Raw genomic sequence first — 20414 nt, forward strand, 5'->3', positions numbered from 1 at the left:
GGACCTCCTTCTGAGTGAAAACAAACTTAAACTTTTATATAAGAACGTCATCTATAAATAATTTGCGTATATTTTATTCATCAAGCTCTGTGGTTGTCATGGATTATTCAAAATTGATCCAACTTAATTAAATTAATTGGATTTAAGTAAAATGTGATTTTATTTTGATTAATTTGTCTCTATTTTAATTTGCAATCTTTCCAAAGGTCTTTCTTCATCTATCTTCTTGCTATCATGCTCGGCCAAAAGATTTTAAATCGATATAAAATGGACAAGTAGAGGAGAAAAAGAATAATTAACTGATCACTCATTAAGAGGCAGTTCTTAATAGAATACATGTATGTGTTACCGTCAACTGGGCTACCATTAATGAAAATTTCCCATAGTCTTTATAAAGTTCTTCAATATGGCTGAATGACAGGAGGAAAATAATCCCAACGACAGAGCAGCAAAATATAGAGGTGATTAGAAAAAGTCATTTAAGAAAGGAATATATGAGGCATGTTACCAGGAGTTATTGAGGAACATGGATGCTGAACTAGACATTGTCCTTGCATATCCAAAGATTTGTTACTATCCTCAGCACAAAAAAGCTTGCCATCGAGAGGAGTGATCTCAGGGTCTTATCTTTGCTGTCTCGCAAATTATGCAGTTCCTAGATGCAAAAAGAACAGAATACAAGAACACAAGGAATGAACTAGTATGGCAACACATTTCAAACAACAGTGCACACAGTGATGCAAACAAAATACAGCAAGACCTTATGATCAAAACAGCTAAAAAACAAAAAGCAATCCTTATCTGACATACATATATTGTGTTGTTTTACCATACATTTAACATATATCTGAAAATACATACATATAAAATGTATTAATTTTTATGACCAAGTTGCATGAGGTGGTTATAATTTTTCTGCAAAAGGCTTAATTCTGCCACGCAGCAGAGGAAATAGGAAATATTCTCTACACTGATGTTTTGAGAAAGAAGACAAAGTAAGCAATTCATATAGATGTAAAATCAGACAAGCTTGGGAAGCTGGTATGTGCAAAAATTTCAAATTATTAATGGATTATTTTAAAGATCCTAAAATGTCAAGTTGTTATAACTTATCTTTTTTTTTTGCTTTCAACCGGGTAAAATTCCCTCCTATATGTAAATTCACATTTTCTGCCCAGGGGTTGTAAACCATCTTAAATTAGGAGATAGTAGTGACACGCCCCCTAGTGTTTTGTGGCTGCCAGGCCACAGGAGTTTGATAACCTTGCTCTGCGTCCGGGAGCATCACTGAAGGTATGTGAACGCTGAATGTCGTCCTCCTGCTGCTAATTGTTGATTCAGCTCCGAGCGTCTCTCTCCCTATTGCGTGGTGGTCGGGTTTTACTCCAATCAGCCCTTCGTCTTTTCGCGCTCGGACCCGCGATGTTAAGCACCGAGGGTGTTTTGGAGAGTGGGGACCAGCCTTGCATCCAGCTGGAGCCCCTGAAGAGCACGCACCTGCCAGGCAAGGCGACGCCGACCGGTGGCAGCCGCGACGTTTTAGTGGAAAACAGCCCGAAAGTGACAACCAACGGAGTGCACGATATAGAGGACAGGATCCTGAGGATCACTGGATACTATGGCTACAACCCGGGCTACTCAAGTCACAGAAGTGAGTGAAAAGATGCAAGTGGAATTGGATGATGAGGGGATGTGACAGGTGTGCGCATTTATTTGCAAGGTGTGACACGTTGCGCATAATTTTTCTTAAGCATAAAAACAAAATATGAAAAAAACAAGCAACGCAATGTGAATGTTAAGTATATGAAAAAAATTGTGTAAATTATATTTTTAAATTGCAAATGCGCTGTGATTGTACAATCCCAACTAATTGGCTTCAAAATGACCTCATTAAGGAACTGAATTGCGTCGCTGTCTCTGTCAGCAGGAGGCTAATCCATCTCTGAGATTGAATGCAAATGAACAGCAACACACAGTTTCTAAAATCTGAAATTAACAGTTTCAAATTGAGTTTGCAACAGATATTGCCTACAAATAGCACTCAGACTCCAGCCTGTAAGGAATTGTTATATTTTAAAAATCGTACATCTCTGCAACACTACAGCTCCCTTAGCAATGCATGTGAGTTGCATGGGCTGTATGAATAAAATGCATGAACTATGGCAGTGTTTCAGCAGCCCTGCTTTAGGTTGTCAATATGTGTATGACTTGTAGGCCGATATTTGGCATTCTGCTGACTCTGAGACAATAGCAGGGATTGGACAAGAGAGCTGATTGTGCACTTTGTTCTACAAGAAACCTGCTTCCACTTACGCTAAACTGTTGCCTGAGCCAGTGGGAAATTAAGAGAAAAGATAAACTACTGTAATGCTTTGTGAAAAGAGTTGGGTGCTAAATATAGATTTTCTGATAGAGGTTATTTGTGCAGAGCAGAACTTTACAAGGCCCGAGGCAACAGACCAGACAACTTCGTAAGTCTTCTGCACAACTGGCTGAATTTCTCAGTAATTTTAAATAAAAAAATGGAGCTAAATAATGTTCTCATATGGCAAATCCTTGGAAATGTAACTCAAATGTCTTGAGATTCACAGCCTGATACCCTTCACTTCATTTAAATTGAGCTTGTCGTACCACAACTTCTCCCTCGAGCCATTACATAAGAGCTGTGACTTCAAAATTCACATAGTCTGTGTTTTAGAAATTAGCTATTGAAATCTGTTGCTAAGATGTTGCGTTCAGTGTCATTATTTAACACACCGACAGACCAGTTTAAAATCTCAAAGGCAAGAGGGATTGAGTCTCATTTAACAGAGAATGGATGCAGCTGAGGCTCCTTCAGATGAGTTGAATGGGCGTAAAAAGGAAGCTAAACAAGCCTGTCTGCAATTAACTGCCTCACGTTTATCACGGTTGTCAGTTGCAGCAGACTTACCATGAATGCAATCCCACATTTCATTACAGAAATGTTTCTGCTCTTTTAGATTGATCACGCCACACCTGATTAATGAGAATACGAAATTGCAACCAGATTAAGTGAACTTGAAACATTTGTGACACGAATTCTAAACACTGAAAAGGCAATTTAGTATTCCACTACTCTCTGGAAGAGCTTTTTAATAAATGCACAGCGGCTTGCAGAAGTCCTCATATTTGCTTGACCTTGACCACAGTTCAAGAACGGTACAAATTTTCCTTTCTACAACAGACAGTTGATGCTTATAGACTAAAAAAAAAAAGCTAAATTAATTTTTTTAAATAAAATGTACTAGTAAACAACATTTTTTTTTGCCTTTTATTAGCCATGTTTTTTTTCTTTTATTTTTATTTAAAGGCGTGGTGTAAACATAACATTGAAATTGCTGAATACTTTGCTTGTACTGTGTGTGCTCAGTTTACTGTTGAACAGGTAAAAATGCAAAAAAAATTGTGGCCCACGAGAGCTTAAAATTTCACAATTTTGGTCCACGTGTTTAAAGGTTTGGACACCACTGCATTATAAACACAAACTTCAGCAAAAAGTAATTTGGATTTCATGTAATAGGTTAGACAGTGTATGACTGCGCACCAGAAAAACAATGAGACACCGTTGTTAACATTTCTTACAACTAAAAATCTGGAATCAGTACTTTGTGGAACCATAATTGGCTGTAATGACAGCAGCAAGTCTTTCAGGTGAGCCTGGGCCGTAAATCAATAACATTTCTTGCATTCTAGGAGATGCAGGAGGAGGAAAGGCCTTAGCTGCTCAACTTTTCACGGCCAGGGTGAAAATGTGATAAAATATCAAACTTTACAAGCTGTATAAATATAAGTTTCATCCAGAGACTAAGTCATAGAAGCCGCTATATATCAGATCACAGGGCAGTGGGACAATCATTTGCTATTTCTTCAATGGATTTAATGTAGTCTTTTAAGTAAAAAAAAAAAAAAAAAAAGGAGAGGGGGGGAAAAGTCACCAAACACCACCAGATTATTTAAATTTCTGAATACAGTGACTTTTTTTTAAGTCAACCTTGAAGAACCACATTCAGGCACCTTGGTTTGTTTACTCCAGTCACATGCCTTTCAACCTGGTGAGTGTCATTTTCCCACTGAGGCTGTAAGACAAAAGAGCACCCAAACAGAACAGAAGGCCCATCCTGGGGTAATGATATATTTAGTAAGATCTTACTGCCAGTTTGCTGATATTGCCACCTGCCATCTGTGTTGAATTACAAGATGCCTCAGAGGGAGATTGTGGACCATATTCAGAGATCGGCTTTAAATGACAGACAGAGACATGGGTTTGTGGCCGGACGTAATCCATCGTAAGAAAAAGTAATTTAGTAATACGGGTACAATGTTTTTACTTGCATGCACAGTTGAGACCACATACTCTCGATGATTAATCAGATTAAAGTTTTTATGTTTTATGTCACTTAGGATTGTCAAAATTATGTTTATTTGCTTCATTCCAGAATAAGAGATTTATTTATTTTTTTTAATATTCAAATTTGTAGGTTAATTTCCTGTGTATTTGACAGAATTCCTTTATTTCGTGAAATGTTTTGGATATCTTTCCAAAAGGTTCTCACAATGGTGTGCTGTAATTTGGGCCCATTCCTTCCAGCAAAACTGATGTTACTAAGATAATTGTGATGCCCACTCCAAAGTATTGACTTTATTTGATCATAAGCATGAGTAACTTATTCGGCAGCATGATTGGGATCCAAGTCCTTTTGTTAGACCTCTATTTTGCCAATTCACGTCTGCTTTAAATGGACCAGAGTTTGTTTCCAAATTGGTCCGGATCTTTGGTACAGGTGTGAATACATTCATCCCGCTGCCAGCATGTTATGGGGCTGGGTGGACAAAGAATTTAGAATGGATAGTTCACTTGCTAAAGATACAATATGAAAGCAAACTGCACCAAGCAAAATAAATCACTTAGGTTGGGACCAAACAAGTGGAACAAAGAACTTTCCTATTGTGAATGCACTGTAAGCGCATCACTCATTCTGGAAAACAACATTATTTTCCCACCCACATACTTCACAGTTGGGAAGACTGTAGAGGAAATGTAAATTTTTTTCAAATATAGGCCAAAACTTGTAACTTTGGTGTAATGAGACTGAAGCACATTTCCAAAAATGATATTGTATGCAGTGATCTGATTTTTATGTTGCTTTTAGTGTGATGGGACACATAACCCATGTTTTTCTTGAACAGTATGATGGTTGGGTATTCTACGCTGCTTATACTTGCATGTCATTTTTTGAACAGTTGAACTAATGTCTTGAATTTGAAGAAATTAATAACAAAAAGAAACATTTTAACTGTATATGTAAACCTAACCTCTACAGAGACAGTAACAGAAGCCTCTTTACCAAAACATATTTAAAAGAAAATAGTTCCTTAGGCTCCAGTGTAATTTGCAGCACAGCCTTAATAAAGAAACTCATTTTGAAAATATGTCTACTGTGAGCACACACCCTGCTGTGTGAATACAGAGCCGGAAAATGACACTTGCAAAAGTCTTAGCATTGTTCCCTGTTTAGATCGCAGCAGGGAGGCTGCACATCCTAAAAAGAAATTGCATAGTAACAAAAAGGCAAGACAGGCAGTTATCATTATGTATTGTTCTTCGGAGACAGTTTTTGTTTAGGAAATGTCTACAGTCAAAGAAAGAATAAAAACTGATCGTTATTTTTCTTTTGTAAACTTGAAATCATTTTTAGACCGTCTCCAAACAGTTGAACCTTGCTTTTCTTTCTAAAACATTCTTTGTGCATACAGACTTATTTTGAACGGCCCTTCAGGCCTGCTCACTTTGTGCTATTTATAACCAGCCCAGCGAATGGAATATAAGCTTTGCCTGAATGGCTTCTAGGGTGCTCTTAGTCTTAAGCTCTGGGCATACTTGTATATGAACAACATGCCTTGCAAGTAATGGATGCAATTTATTACTGCAGCAGCTACAGAACAACTGACCTGTCCAGAAGTCACACCACTGTAGGTGAGATTAAAGATTATAGTATTTTAGCTGATCTCTGCAAGTTTGTCCCTTAAGAAACTTGCTGTAATAGAAGAAAGAACAAAGAAAAACTTAATCCTGAAAGCAATGGCTCTAACAGCATTTGCATTGCTCTAAAGCAGGGGTCTCAAACTCCAGTCCTCGAGGGCCGCAGTCCTGCAACTTTTAGATGTGCCTCTGCTGCACCACACCTGAATAGAATAATTAAGGCTCTGGAGAACTGATCTACACAAGGTGGAGGTAATTAAGCCATTTCATTCCAGTGTTTTGTACCTGTGGCACATCTAAAAACTGCAGGACTGCGGCCCACGAGGACTGGAGTTTGACACCCCTGCTCTAAAGGTTGCTCGGGTGCAGTAGTCATGTATGAAGTGTAAACACTGACCTCTTGTGGTGGATAACTTTAATAGCTCAAATAAACAAATCCACTATCACAAAATTTTTTTGTGGCTGCTTTCTCCTACTCAATATAGGGCCAAGGGTTTTTCCCAGAAGTTAAGAAATAATGTCCAGAGAACAACTGAACTAATTTCTAAGTATGATCATAACAAAATACAAAAGCTGTATTAAACTGGCTGCATAAGTGTGCACATCCTTTAGATTATGAAGCACCTTGGGATTTCATTTCAACTCTAAGTGCAAAAATAAATACAAGAAACACGAAAATTAGCCTGTGTAATTCATAAAAGTCTAAAATTATAAAATCATAAAACAAAATTGTACACAATATGCAGATGAGTTGATAAAGTTTCATTGCATTAAGAAACTTTGAAACAGTTTTTTAATGTTTCCTACAGAGGATTTGGCTTTCATCTTTTTAATTATGTGTTGTGACATACACAAATCAGTGCAACCATTACTCTTTTGTTTTTAATTAAATGTAATAATTTGTAACATCTCAGCATAGAGTAACAATTGCTGTCTGAGCAAATTGTCTCATTTCATTAAAAGGCAGCTCTGTTGCTGCTTGTAATCGATCATATTCAACACTAGGTGTCCTCATCCTCCGCTCCTCTTATGTTAAGTTGATGCCACAGGGAGGACAGGAAACACACCTGACTGCCTTACAGAAAAATGTTCAGAGGTTTTCAGTTCCGATTTCAGCTAAGATGACCTTCGTCTGTTTCTGTTCTTGGGTCCTGATCCTCGGCAGAACCTGGTGAGTATAATAGAGAGGCACAAACAACGAAGAGCTTTTTACTCTAAACTGAGGAGCATTTGGTTCATCTAAATGACAAAAGAGTCTGAATGGGCTGAGTGCGTCAGTGTGTACGGGAGCAACACAGTTGCTATGGAGGTAAAAAGCGAGGATGCTGTACTATATTGTGTTGGGGTTTGTAATGCATGCAGACCCGCTTTAATTTACACCCAGGCTCCAAATGATTATTTTGAATTTTACATTACAGATTGCTTTATTTCAAAAGCTATTTGAGACAAATATTTATACATGTAGTGCTAGCCAGAATTGTACTTTATCATGCTAATTCAAAGATGAAATTCTACTTTTTTTTTCCAGGGTGGAATGATAATACAAAAAAACTTAGGTGATTTAAAAATGATCCCCAAAAGGAAGCAACAATTAGCTGCAAAGGTTTAAAATTTAAGGGGATTTTCTCTAATCCATACATAATCAGTACTATACTATACGGCACTATCTTGAAATTATTCAGCTCTAAGTTGAATCAGCAGTGATGGAACCATATTCCTAAAGCCTGTTTAGCAACAGAAGTTTGAAATTTGTTTGCACCATTTAACCAACTATTATTGTAAATTCATATGTAGATTGAGTCTTTTTGAATGAGAGAATATGCACAACATATTAAAATTGTTTAGCAAATTCCTGTTTTAAAATTCATGGAAGTTCTACATTGTATAATCCTACCAGAATTAATATTTAATTCATGCTGATGAGTGTATGCAAACCTCTGATTAGCTGTGGCGCTATTTTGTTGCCACAACTGTAGATTTTAAAGCTATTGAAAACACAAGATGTGAGATGGACCAGAGTCTGTGATGTAATCTAATGGTTGTTGACAGAGCAGCATAGAATATAGAGAAATAAGCAATCATCTCCAAATTCAGGATCACCAATGTACAGTTTGAAATTAAACCTTGGCCTCCTCTAGTGTCTTTACTCCAGGTATTTCTCTTAATCTGATAGTGATTAGCATCCCTGACTCTGCTGACTGGCTGTCTGGTTGTTGGCTCCATTCATCAGCAGAGTTATTTTTAAGTTTTACCCTCCCAGATGAATCGATTCCTACAGTATATCGTCTAATCTGTTTTTACAACAGTTACATTTCATTGTTTTTTTTTTTTTTTTTTTTTTTTTTTTTTTTTAATCAAGCGATTACGGGAACAGAATTTACACATATTAAATTGCATCTACTTAAACACTTTTACATTTTGTCACAGTATAGCCACAAGGTTTAGAGGATTTCATTGAGAGAAGCACAAATGAGGGCATGATTCTGGAGTGAAAGGGAGATGATACATGGCTTATTTATTTTATTTTTTTATTTACAATTTGAAGAATGTGTACTAAAACCAATTTAGCTTCATCCCACTTTAATATGAAGAGCCAAAGTTTACCTTCCTGCTGAACCAAACTTACAGTCAGCGATGCAATGAAATGATTTAGCTCAAAGTATAATCATATTTTTGAATCACCTAGTCAAAGCTCAGACCTAAATCCAGCCAAGAGGTTGTGGAAATACTTAAAACTGTAAAAGACATACCCCAAAAGAGTAGTAACTGTAATTGCAGCTAATGTTAAAAGCACTGACTCAGGATATTTGAATATAAACATATGACATTCTTTTATAGATTTTTATTTCTAAGAAAAATTTGGGAATCTTGTATACGTTTCCTCCCACTTCCCCATTGTGCATTTGATCTATCACAAAACTCATCATTTAGTACATTAAAGTTTGTACTAACGGCAAGATGTGGAAAAATCCAAGGGGCATGAATACAGTATAAAAAATTATACTAGTAAATTATTTTTTTTCTCTGCATGTAAACAGAAATTATCATGTTTTTGTGATGTGACCCAGTTTTGGCCAATTGTAACACACAACTGAACAGCAGAAAGGGTCACTCTGATCTGTGATGCTCTTTGTAGTTTTAGCGAAGCTTTAACTGATGAGGACTCTAAGAAAAGATAGAAGGTGGGTGGAGAGCAAGCTCAATGTGATAAAACAAACCTACTGCAAACCACTACTCATTTTATGTGTCCTTTATTATTTTCTGACTTTGATTTTATTAAACATTTTGGATCAAAACACCAGCTTCCATCATGAGTTTGATGGCATGTTACATAAAAATATGTTTACTTCCTTCACAGCCCTGTACATCTGACTGCACACACTTAGCATTGGTATGTTATTAAAATCGAGAGTGAACAAATGCTCTTGTCTATTAAATCTTCAGGCAGACAAACCACAGGTAAAGATTGAATGACCAGAGGGCTTTCCTTGAAATGGAAACTTGTGTTTACAATCCTGCAGAAACCATATAGCTTTTGATGGGAGGGTTTCCCTTGTGCAAAAGTGATGGAATAAAGATATTGAATATCTTTACAATAGCAGCAGCATCACAAAGTAAATATTTAATGTAGGTATTCTCAGTTAACTGGAAAGATTTACTGCAAACAGGTATAAAGAAACACCTATCAAAAGTTGTTACAAGAATGAAATCGGGGGCATGTGTGGCTCAGTTGGTAGAGCATGCACACCTGAGACCGTAATCCTTGATGAGGTTGTCCAGGGTTAGATTCCCGGTCTCGGTCCATTTTCTTCATGCCCTTACTTTCTCTCTGCTCCCTCTTTCCTGTCCATTTACTGCTCAATAAAGACCACTAGAGCCCAAAAAATCTTTAAAAACAACAATAAAATCCAAGTGGCTACCTCTGTACAGTCATAATCAATAAATTAGAATATGTATCCAGATGAGCAATGTTTATTAGATCAAACATATCTTTTGAAAATAAAAACTTTTATGCAGTTATTAAGCATTTTATTCTGAATTAAAAATATACATTTTATATTTTAAAATTGTAATATTCTAATCTTAATCTTTCATTAGCTGTAAGGAGAACGTAAGCGCAGTAGAACATAGCAGCCATCAGTGTGGCGCACGTCTGACTTATGAATGTTTGTATTGTCAGACGTCTCTATTGTTTCAAGTGTCCAACACTTGTGACTCCTGGTCAAAAGATTTTTAGATGAATATGTATATAATTTAATTACAGTGAAAACTTAACTTAATAAAATTCATCTATCCATTATCCTACATGCTCATCCCTAGTGCGGTCGGGAGGGCCCTGCACAGAGCACCAGTCCATCGTAGATCAAATTAAACATTTAACTTTGAATACATGTCTGTTCATGGGGAGAAAAAGCTTTTTAATCGCTATTTAATTTTTGCTCCAGCCATAGTTTATTTTTAGTTTACCCGGGACGCTAATAAATGTGTTTGGGTCAATAAATGTATAGATACACAGAACAGAAAATTTAATGTGAAGTGTTATTCGTCCTCTCAGCATGAAGACTGTTAAAATGTCCTGTTTTTGCAATAAAATCCAGTATTGAAATGCCATGTATTCACATGAACAAAGATACATCTTTTTTTTACCTTGTGGCTCACTTGATTAGTGTGGTGGAGGCAACAAGAAGAAGCTCTACAAATAAATCTGACTCTTAAGGAGCAATCAAGAGCAGGAGATGAGCTAAGAAAAGGGGGGAGAAAGAGGACAAAAGTGTAGAAGAAGCCAGGGTAGCCTGGTCAAGTGGAGAGGTGGGGGGGCGGAGGAGGATGGAGAGGAGGAAAGGATGGGGCCACAGCTAAAGCAGCATAATCAGCCAGGGCTGCTTGGTTACCTTCCAAACAAAGCTGCTGATTTGTTGAAGCAAAAACAAGAGGAGGGGAAACGTGAGACAGATAGGAAAGAGGGGGAGGACAGAAAGAGAAGAGGTGAGTGATTGTGCCTTGCCACACAGACTTGAAGTGCATTCTCCCTTGGAGACGGTAGCAATGCTGGAGCTTTGCATACCAGTGCAACTGTAGAGTCTCCACTTCACTCCCCCTGAGCTGTGTAGCTATCCGGAGAGAAGGACAGCATCAGGGACGTTGAGGACGCTGGACTGGAGACTTCCAGAAAGTCTGGACCGAAGACGACGAGTGGTCTGCTAACGGGAAGGGGGCTTTGAAGTGTGTGGAGACGAAACAATCAGCATTCTGAGAATGCACCGAGGTAGCAGAGGGAGCTGCTGAGTGTTTTGGCTTGTGCACCCGCATTCACACGCCCACACACACCTTCCACGGGAGGACAGTGTGTGGTGCCCCCAGTGGAGAATGAAGAAGCACTCGGCCCGAGTGGCTCCTCTAAGCTCATACAGCACGCAGGTCCTGACCTGCCCCAACTCTGAAGGTAAACTGAGGCCTTGACTACTATTTAGACTTGGCATGAAGTAGGTTATTGTCAGAACTAGCTCAGAAAGGCTATTTGGTACTACAGTACAAAACTATGTTTAAAAAATTAAATAGATGAACTGTATAAATCTGGAAACCTAAAAGCCTTAGAGGCTATCTTTATGTCACAGGGTTTAAAATCAAAGGGAATTGACCTAGAAAATATGATGCTATGTATTTAAGAGGGTTTTTTTATTTTGCAGCACATTAAGACCTAAATGTCACCCATTTTTACATCTGTTTATCCTGCTCAAGTATCCTTCTTGCATCCAATTAAAAAAAACTTTCCTATTTATCTTAAGACTGTCACACAGACACCCTCCACCCTCACCTTTTATATCAGAGATTACATAATGTTACATCCAATCAAGTTTTCACCCGTTTCATCAGATCCATGGCACAGCTTCCAGCCTAATTAGGATAAAGACTTGGTGTGTACAGCCCAGAGTTAGGCTCACTAACGCTGCAGACATTATTGGAATCTTCTTATTGGATTCAGCGGGGCTCCATCAATCAGTGCTGCTGGCGTGCAGCGTTAGTGGTGGGGATAAAACGCAGGATGGATTGAAATACGAGTTTCTAGCAGTACACTGCGTCACACAGATTTGATAAGCTGTCCATGTGGGAGCTGGAAGTGAAAGATCCTCTGCTACAATGTTCTGTGGGATAAAATGTTGATACAAATTTTCATGGTCTTTCCTTAGAAACTAACTCTAAATTATCTCAGTTTTATGTAATTTAGTTTAATTTTACAGTGTACTTAAAGTCTTGTCCTTGTTCCCATTCAAAACTTGTCAAGAACCTGGTTTAGTTCATTTTCTGATGCATGCATATGAAGTTATGACAGTGCTTTCTGTGTTAGTTTTCACAAAAGAAAGGAAAATCTGGTGGATAGTGGATTGAAAAATAACCAGCTATAAAAGAATAAAAATATTCCCTCAATCCTAAAGGAATTTTAGTTCTCAGTTTTTCTATCTAGAACACAGCAGGCTCATTGGGTTGATTAAGAACTTTTGCAGTGACAGAATGTAATTAGACCAAATCCCAGGATGAACTTGCTAAAAAAAAACATGTTGGTGGAGAATTTTTTTTTTACTTTCATCGTTCAGTGTCAGTCCATTCCAGACAGAGAAAAACTTTAAAGTGAAACAGTTTGAATATTAATTAAAGAATTTGATGTTTTTGGTTGTTTCATTTAAATTTAGAATTCATGAGACATCGCTTTTTCCCTAAAAAAATCTACAAAATCTGTTTTTGCTGATGACCCTAAATAAAATCCAGTAGAAGAATATACCTGTGTGTAATTGCAACTGAGTAGCATCATCTGTGCATGGAAGTCATTTGGCTGCAATCATATCAAGATATCCACCTAAACTGACTGTTCAAGGAAGGAATAGTCAGAGTAGCACCCAAGAGGCTCTTAGGGACTGGAGATCCAGAGATTCTCAGTGGATCCACCTGATCTCTCCACAGATCAGGTGGATCTCTGGAACTTCAGACAAGACAGCTATTAGTTGTAACTCCACAAATCTGGAAAGTGGTCTAATGCTGTGTGATGGACACAAACTACCAAGGTTCACTGCAATTTACGTTGCTGAACTAATGCAACTATTTTTGTAAATTTTCCTGAAGGGATCAATAAAATCTCAACCCATCATTGTTGACAGAAAGCCATAACACGTCTGGTTTGTAGTTTACTCCAAACCACATAGGGGCAAAACATCATGTGTGGAGGAAAACTATAACTGCACATTATCCTGAAGAAATCAAGCATAGTGGCAGTTGTGTCATGCTGTGGGGATGCTGTTTTCAAGCAAGGACAGGAAAGCTGGTCAGAGTTGATGGGAAGATGCATGGAGCTCAACGGATTACAATTCTGCAACAAAACATGTCTATAAAACCAGATCTGAAATTTGACTAAAACATCTTTATGATTTAGTTAAATTTCAGACCTTAATCCATTTCAGAATCCATGGCAAGACTTGAAACATTATGTTCATAGATTATCTCCATCTAATCTAGGAGGGAAATGTAGCAAATGTATTTCTTTGATCTGTATAGCTGGAAGTGAAATAAGAAAAAAAGAATTGCAGCTGCACTTTGTGTTGTATGATCACATCAAGTACAAGCAAATTAAATTATTTTGTTTGGAACATAAACAATGTGAAAAGAGTTATTTATCTTATAATGAATTTGTTAAATTAACAAGCTAAGTGAGGACTTCAAAAAGATGCCATTTTTTATCTTTTTTTTTTTTTTTTTTACTGTAAACTACATTTAATACTTTTCACAACTGCTAGAAGAACTCCTGTGAAACATTGCTAACTTGTAATAAGATTTCATTAGGATTGTAGAGCTGCGGTACAAAGCACTTTGATGATATATACCATTGAGACGATTTGAAGTTCAGTTACTTGAATGACTGCTCTGTCTCATTATAGATAACAAACAAAACTTTATCTGACGCAATAATGAGGAATCATAAGTGGCTGTGGCATCTTTACTCATGGTGGACACAGCAGAACTTCATGCGCTGAGCTTGCAAAAAGCAAACAGCACCCAGCAGATGCCATCTTTTATTCCTGTCTTGGTGTAAATTGATCACACCGTTGAGAGGTAAAAAAAAACAAGAAACAAAAGATCTAAGAGTTCTCCGTAAATGCACACACAGACACAGCACTTCAAGTATTACAGCACAGTTAAGGTCCAGGAGCCATTTCTTTGTGCGGTCCATTAGGGCACACAGCCAGATCTGCATCACTGATGGAAGATTAAAGTATTATCTGCCCATTGCTACATCAGTCATCTCCTCCATCTATAAATAAAAACACAACTGGTCTGCACCAGCTAGAGTACCAAGGTTGGCATGACTTTCTTGTGAAATGTCATGTGGTTAGATTTACACCTGCTTAATGGGCATCAGGTGACTGTACACAGTTGACCACAGGGGCAAGGCAGTACATGCTGCATCATGAGGTGACAAAGCTATATTTATGACATGCACAGCCACCATGCAAACCCAATCCATTTTAAACTATTTCTTTCATCAGGCGTTAGTGCCTCTCCAGCAAAAAATGCAGATTGAGGTAATGATCAATGAAGGCAGCTGATCAATAATGCTTGTGTGATTGGACGCAAGCCATACTGTAGTCAGAATATGATGAATATGATGCAGTCATTATAAGACTGCTTTCTTCTTTCTTATTTTCTCCCTAGGAGAGGATGATTCGGAGTCTCGACCAGAGACCCCAGGCAGCGACATCAGCATTGAGACTCGGTCCTACCAGACATGTGCCAACACAGTTCTGAAGGTGCTGGGTGGTCTTCTGATGGTGCTGTGCGTGTCCTCCTCCTGGGTGGGTACCACTCAGGTGGTGAAGCTGACCTTCCAGTCATTTTCCTGTCCCTTCTTCATCTCCTGGTTCAGCAGCAACTGGAACATCCTCTTCTTCCCCATATACTACTCCGGACATGTTTTTACCACAGGCGAGAAGCAGACTCCCATTCAGAAATTTAGGTAAACCTCCTAAAAATTCCGTATTCTGCACTGTAGTTCAGTTGGCAGCAATGTTGCCTACCAGCAAAAAGGTCCTGGGTTTGAATCCTGGACTGTTCTTCCTGTAAATGTGAGTTCACTCTGTATATTCCAAAATATGACTGTAAAGTTTATTGATCACTCTAAATTTTTCTGAGGTTTAAGTTTGTGCATGTGTGTGTATTTATGATTGCTTTTCCTATGTATCTCTATGTTGCCATAGTTCAGGGTATACCCCACCTCTCACCCAATGACTGCTAAAAATATGCACCAGCCCCCCACAATTCTGCATGAACAGTGGGTTTAGATCAGTGGTCTTAAGCTGCATTCTCTAAGAATCAGAGCCTGCAACTTTTAGATGTGTCCCTTGTCCCATACTTGAACTAAATGTCAAGCTCTACAGAAATCTGCTAATAAGCTAATATTGGAGCCAGCAGTGCTGAATCAGTGAGACATCTAAAAGTTGCAGGACACCTGCCCTTGAGGACTGGAGTTTGAGGCCACTGATGTAGACAGTGGAGAGAAGGACAGTGTTGCATCCCATCTAAACAATGTGGAATTGTGACTGAAAGGCAGAAATAAGCCTGTTGATGTTTAGATTTGATCTAAAGGTTGTTGGGGTTGATGAATTGAGCTAACCAAGTCAGGCTTTCGGTGGTCTTTGTTTAGGGCTATGGTCCTGTTGTGAAGCGTGGCACTGGACAATCACAACATTCTTGAAATGCTTGTTTTCCAAGTAACTGTATACACCATAATTATGAAATTTACAAATCACTGAATCTCCACTGGAGCAGAACAGGTGTCATTCAAACCATCAGGATATTCTTGAGGAGAAATGGCTAAACAAGCTGATTACACTTTACTCCAATGCAGCATTTCTCATCTTCAGGGAGTGCAGTAAACTCTTTGGGGAGGATGGAATGACTCTCAAGCTGTTTGTTAAGAGGACAGCACCCTTCTCCATCCTATGGACACTGACCAACTACCTGTACCTCTTAGCATTGAAGAAACTGACTGCTACTGACGTCTCTGCCCTCTACTGCTGCTACAAAGCCTTTGTCTTTCTCCTCTCATGGATCGTTCTCAAGGACCGGTTCATGGGTGTTCGGGTCTGTATGAAATATAGAGACCTTTTATACAACTGTGTGTGTTTGGCTCTGATGGTTGTTATTCTCTATGGACAGATTGTTGCTGCCATAATGGCCATCACAGGTATAGTCATGATGGCTTATGCAGATGGTTTTCATGGTGATTCATTTGTGGGTGTGGCCCTGGCTGTGGGCTCTGCCTCAACTTCAGCTCTCTATAAGGTAAGATTGATTACCAATTGTTTTGGTAACAATTTTACCAAAACAGTAGTTACTTCTAAGTCTGTTTTGAGTGTCTTATTTCTCCTCACCTTCCAGGTTCTGTTTAAGATGTTCCTTGGCAGCGCTAACATTGGAGAGGTTGCTCATTTTATTTCAACAATGGGCTTCTTCAACCTTATTTTCATCTCCTGTGTTCCACTCATCCTCTACTTCACCAGGGTGGAGCACCTGGGCTCCTTGTCTTCACTACCCTGGGGTTACCTGTTTGGACTGGCAGGACTGTGGCTCGGTGAGAAATATTTCTCTTGCTAAAGTGTCATAGAAAACAGATTTGCAAACAAATTTAATGTATTTTATTGGGACATTATGTTATAAATATTCTTCTGAATGCAATGGACTTCAATTGATTTTTATCAAGGATTGTCAGAATAAATCCACAATACTGTTTTCAGAATTTAATTTGTTATTCATTTCCATGGACTTTTCTTCCACTTTAAGTTATGAGCTACTTTGTGTTGATTAATCACATAAGTCCAAACAAAATACTTGAAGTCTGTCAAAAAAAGCTTAAGCGATTTAAATACTTTTTCAAGGCACTGTAAAGTGTACCTGAAGTCTGTATTAGCAACAAAAATTAGAAACCTAGTAGCTACACACCAGCATTCCCAGTTTAAATCCGACAATAGTTTTGGTGTTTTAACAGTGTGTATAGAAAACAGTGTTTTAACAGTGTGCAGAAAACAAAATTTCCCACCAAATTTGATTCAACACATTGCTTAAGCTCAACAAATTTAGTTCTGCTTAACTTTGTCCATGTGTTTTCCAGTCTTTAATATTCTGGTCCATGTTGGCGTGGTGCTGACTTACCCCATCCTCATCTCCATAGGGACACTGCTCAGTGTGCCTGGAAATGCAGGTATGTAAATCTTTAATTTTCTCCAACATTACCCCCGATGTTCTGATTAGATCCCCTTTGTTTCACTGTAAGTGAACACATCGTTAAAGAGGGCTGAACGTCCACACACTGGGGCCCTTGTACTGTGAGATCAGCACTTAGGGCCACAAGTGCAAACAGATTACACAGCAAGTCTACCTCGCCCATCCTGGAAACCCAATCATTGGTGCGCCACAACAGACCCTGCAACTATCATCTCGCTGAGGGAGGATCAGGTTGCCATGGCGACACTAAATGCCTGCAGTCCACCTCTTTTCTTTAACCACAATGTGCTGGATGAAGGTCAGTGGGTTACGGCACCCTGTCCTGGAGCTCCTGATCGCAAAGACGGAGAGGATCAAGTGGATCGCTTGTGCTGATTATAAGCCGCATTTATTACACTCATCCCCCACAGCCACAGAGTCCTGCTGTTTATCTTACTTAATGTAATTAATCTGAATTTGTTTTTGTTTCCCTGACACCCTACGTGCCCTCATTTATGCCCTCTCTACTTCTTGTCTCCCTCTTTCATTCACATGTAGCTGTAGATGTTTTGAAACATGAGGTGATCTTCAGCGTGGTGCGGCTGGCTGCCACCTGCATCATCTGCCTGGGGTTTCTCCTCCTTCTGCTGCCAGAGGAGTGGGACTCAGCCACCCTTCGATTCCTTGCCAACATTGCTGACAAGAAGTCAGAGGAAAACGGAGAGGAACTGACAGAGTCCAGTGGCCAGACTCGAAGTCGGAGTCGAGCAAACGGCACTGTCTCCATTCCCTTGGCATGATACGGCTGGATTCTCATGATAACAACAGTTAGCAAATCCCTTGTGTTTCCTCTCTGAGGTTCTGGCAGAAAGCTCAGTCTGTGTGAACTTCTCATTCAAGGGGACAGCATCGACTAAGTTGAAATGTAAATCTTTTCTTTGCATAAGTACCCCTGTCACTTCACAAAGGGAGAGGGGAACACTTATGGATCATGCAAACCAGAAAAAGGCTGAAACTGGTATTTACTGTGGAAATAGTTGCAATGTTCCATCTTATGTCCTGCACGCACCCAAAGCAAGAGTTGACTGGCTTCTCCTGATATGTTCTGCAGACTGTATTCTGTGAATATAAATTTTGGCAGGGCCAGTTTGGCTCAATATATTTCTATTTATTTAAATCTGTTCAAGCCAGAGTATTGATTTTAAGTCTAAGCAGTCCTACTGATAAGAATGGCTATCCTACTGTGTGTAATGCAGAAGGTCTTTGGGTTTTATAATAAAAGACTTGATACCTATAGAGATTGTGTTTCTAGTTGAAGAAAGAGTTCAGGTTAAAGTTGCATGGTGGTGTTATATTTTGTTTCAGCACAACATTTTTTATTCAAATTGTTAAGCATTATGGTGGAAGGGCGATGATTTGTGCTCGTTTTGGATACACAGAATTTAGTCTCCTTGCAGTCTTTGTAAGAACCACAAACTCCTTTGTTTATTAATGTTTTCTAGAGTAATGAGGTGCCGACTTTCTGTCAATTGAAGTATTATTTTTGGCTCATTTTTAGCCAATGGGAAAATGGAAAAATCTACTGTTTGGGATGGTAGAAATACTTAACAAACAGCTTCTTGATTTTATTCCTTGGTAAGATGCAAAAGAGGTTTTATTAACATAATTATTGTCAAATTCTATTAAAATATAGGTCCCAGTAGGTGGTCAAATCCTGTATGAAGTGTTAACAAGAAGAACCAAACAATATTAAAAAAATAATCTGAGGTATTCCCAAATCTGAATGTTTGTCCAAACACCTTTTGACATGATTATAGTTTCTGTCACTTTACAATTGGTTCTGACACACATTCACACTCCCAGGAGGAACAGCAGAGCAAAGCATCATAGACCACAGTCAGTGAGTCGAGACCTCTAATGAGCCATTTGCTGAGATGACACTTCCAACTATGCAGTTTAGGTGACATTTTAACATATTAAAATAAATGAGGCAGAAAAGGGCAAATAATCTATAATGTTCATATATTAACTCCATGAATGCCACTTTTTTTTATTAGATGTGTTTTATTTAGTGAAGTGAAGTGAAGTTCCATCAACTAACATTGAATTGATGAAGTAAGCAGAAAGTAGGAAATTGGTCAAATTGAATTCAAGAATTAGTCCAAATTACTTTTTAAAGAGCTCATGCGAGTCTTCCTAACTTGTATTTAGATGACAAGCACCTTTTAGATTGGTGTGTCTATCTTTCTTTGGTTTTGCAGATTACCTCCACATGGAGCTAAGTTAGAAGTGTCACTACTCAGATGCAAAGCATATTCCAAAAATAATAATATATGAAGCTGTTTTTGAAGTGTTTCGCCATGAGTTCACATCAATATACACAGATACAGTGAAGATATGATTAAGTTATTTTTTTCAGCATGGAGAGGGAAATTTATCAGAATTTATGGGAAGATGGGTGAAGATAAATACAACTGTGGAAAACACTGCAAAAGAGCTGAAGCTGAAGTGAAGGTTCAACTTCTTGCTGAACTACAACGCTAAACACAAAGAAAGAGCTACAACAGAATGGTTTAATAAAAGCATTTTATGTATTACTTTGTCCAGGTCAAAGTGTAGATGTTAATCTAACTGAGAGTCCATAGAAAGACGGGTTTCATCCAGTCTGTCTGAGGTTGAACTGTTTTACAAGAAGTTATAATTGGAGGAGATTGCTGATTGTGAATGGCACACTGGATTTGTTATTCCACTTCACAGTTTACAGCTACTTTGTATTAGTCTAGAACATAAAATCTCTAAAATACATTGAAGTTTGTGAGTCCAATGTGACAAAATGAGAAAAGGTTTATGAGGTGGCAATATTTTTGCCATTTGTTTGGAGAATTTTATGACTACATTTGATACACATTGAAAAAACACTTCAGTAAAAGTGATTGAACCAGAAAGATGATAGATTACCATCCCTAAAGCTAAGGCATTGCCATGGAAAATAATAAAGTATTCTGTTACAAAAATAGAAACAATATTGAAAGCAATAATCCCAAAATGCACCAAACACAGAGAGAGCAGAACAACTCTGCATGAAGATTTTGACACACGACCACAACTGAGTCTGTGTACGTTTATGAACACAACAGGAGCCTTAGTTCACAAAGACTTAAATTCC

The 20414-nt window shown here is 38.3% G+C and overlaps 1 protein-coding gene across 8 annotated transcripts; it reads left to right on the plus strand.

Annotated features, from left to right (window-relative positions):
- Nucleotides 1–1222: 1222 nt before the first annotated feature.
- Nucleotides 1223–19970, plus strand: slc35f4 (solute carrier family 35 member F4). Of its 8 annotated transcripts, none has more exons than XM_044142618.1 (8): nt 1223–1651; nt 14702–14822; nt 14913–15002; nt 15910–16129; nt 16205–16330; nt 16427–16619; nt 17157–17246; nt 17807–19970. In XM_044142618.1, the coding sequence occupies exons 1-8, from the start codon at nt 1423–1425 to the stop codon at nt 18046–18048; spliced, it is 1311 nt and encodes a 436-aa protein (XP_043998553.1). In that variant the 5' UTR covers nt 1223–1422; the 3' UTR covers nt 18049–19970. The 8 variants fall into 8 exon arrangements, with proteins under 8 accessions (XP_043998553.1, XP_043998554.1, XP_043998552.1 ...); XM_044142619.1 differs by having other exon boundaries at nt 14916–15002; XM_044142622.1 differs by having other exon boundaries at nt 1256–1293; nt 14702–14796.
- The last annotated feature ends 444 nt before the right edge of the window (nt 19971–20414 follow it).

This window comes from Gambusia affinis, linkage group LG16 (genome assembly GCF_019740435.1).
Source record: "Gambusia affinis linkage group LG16, SWU_Gaff_1.0, whole genome shotgun sequence".
In the NCBI taxonomy this organism is placed as follows: Eukaryota; Metazoa; Chordata; class Actinopteri; order Cyprinodontiformes; family Poeciliidae; genus Gambusia; species Gambusia affinis.

Coding starts and splice junctions, on each gene's coding strand:
- slc35f4 (XM_044142617.1), top strand. CDS start 1,423: ATGTTAAGCACCGAGGGTGTTTTGGAGAGTGGGGACCAGCCTTGCATC. Junction 16,620..17,156: donor ACTGGCAGGACTGTGGCTCG/GTGAGAAATATT, acceptor TGTGTTTTCCAG/TCTTTAATATTCTGGTCCAT. Junction 17,247..17,806: donor CAGTGTGCCTGGAAATGCAG/GTATGTAAATCT, acceptor ATTCACATGTAG/CTGTAGATGTTTTGAAACAT.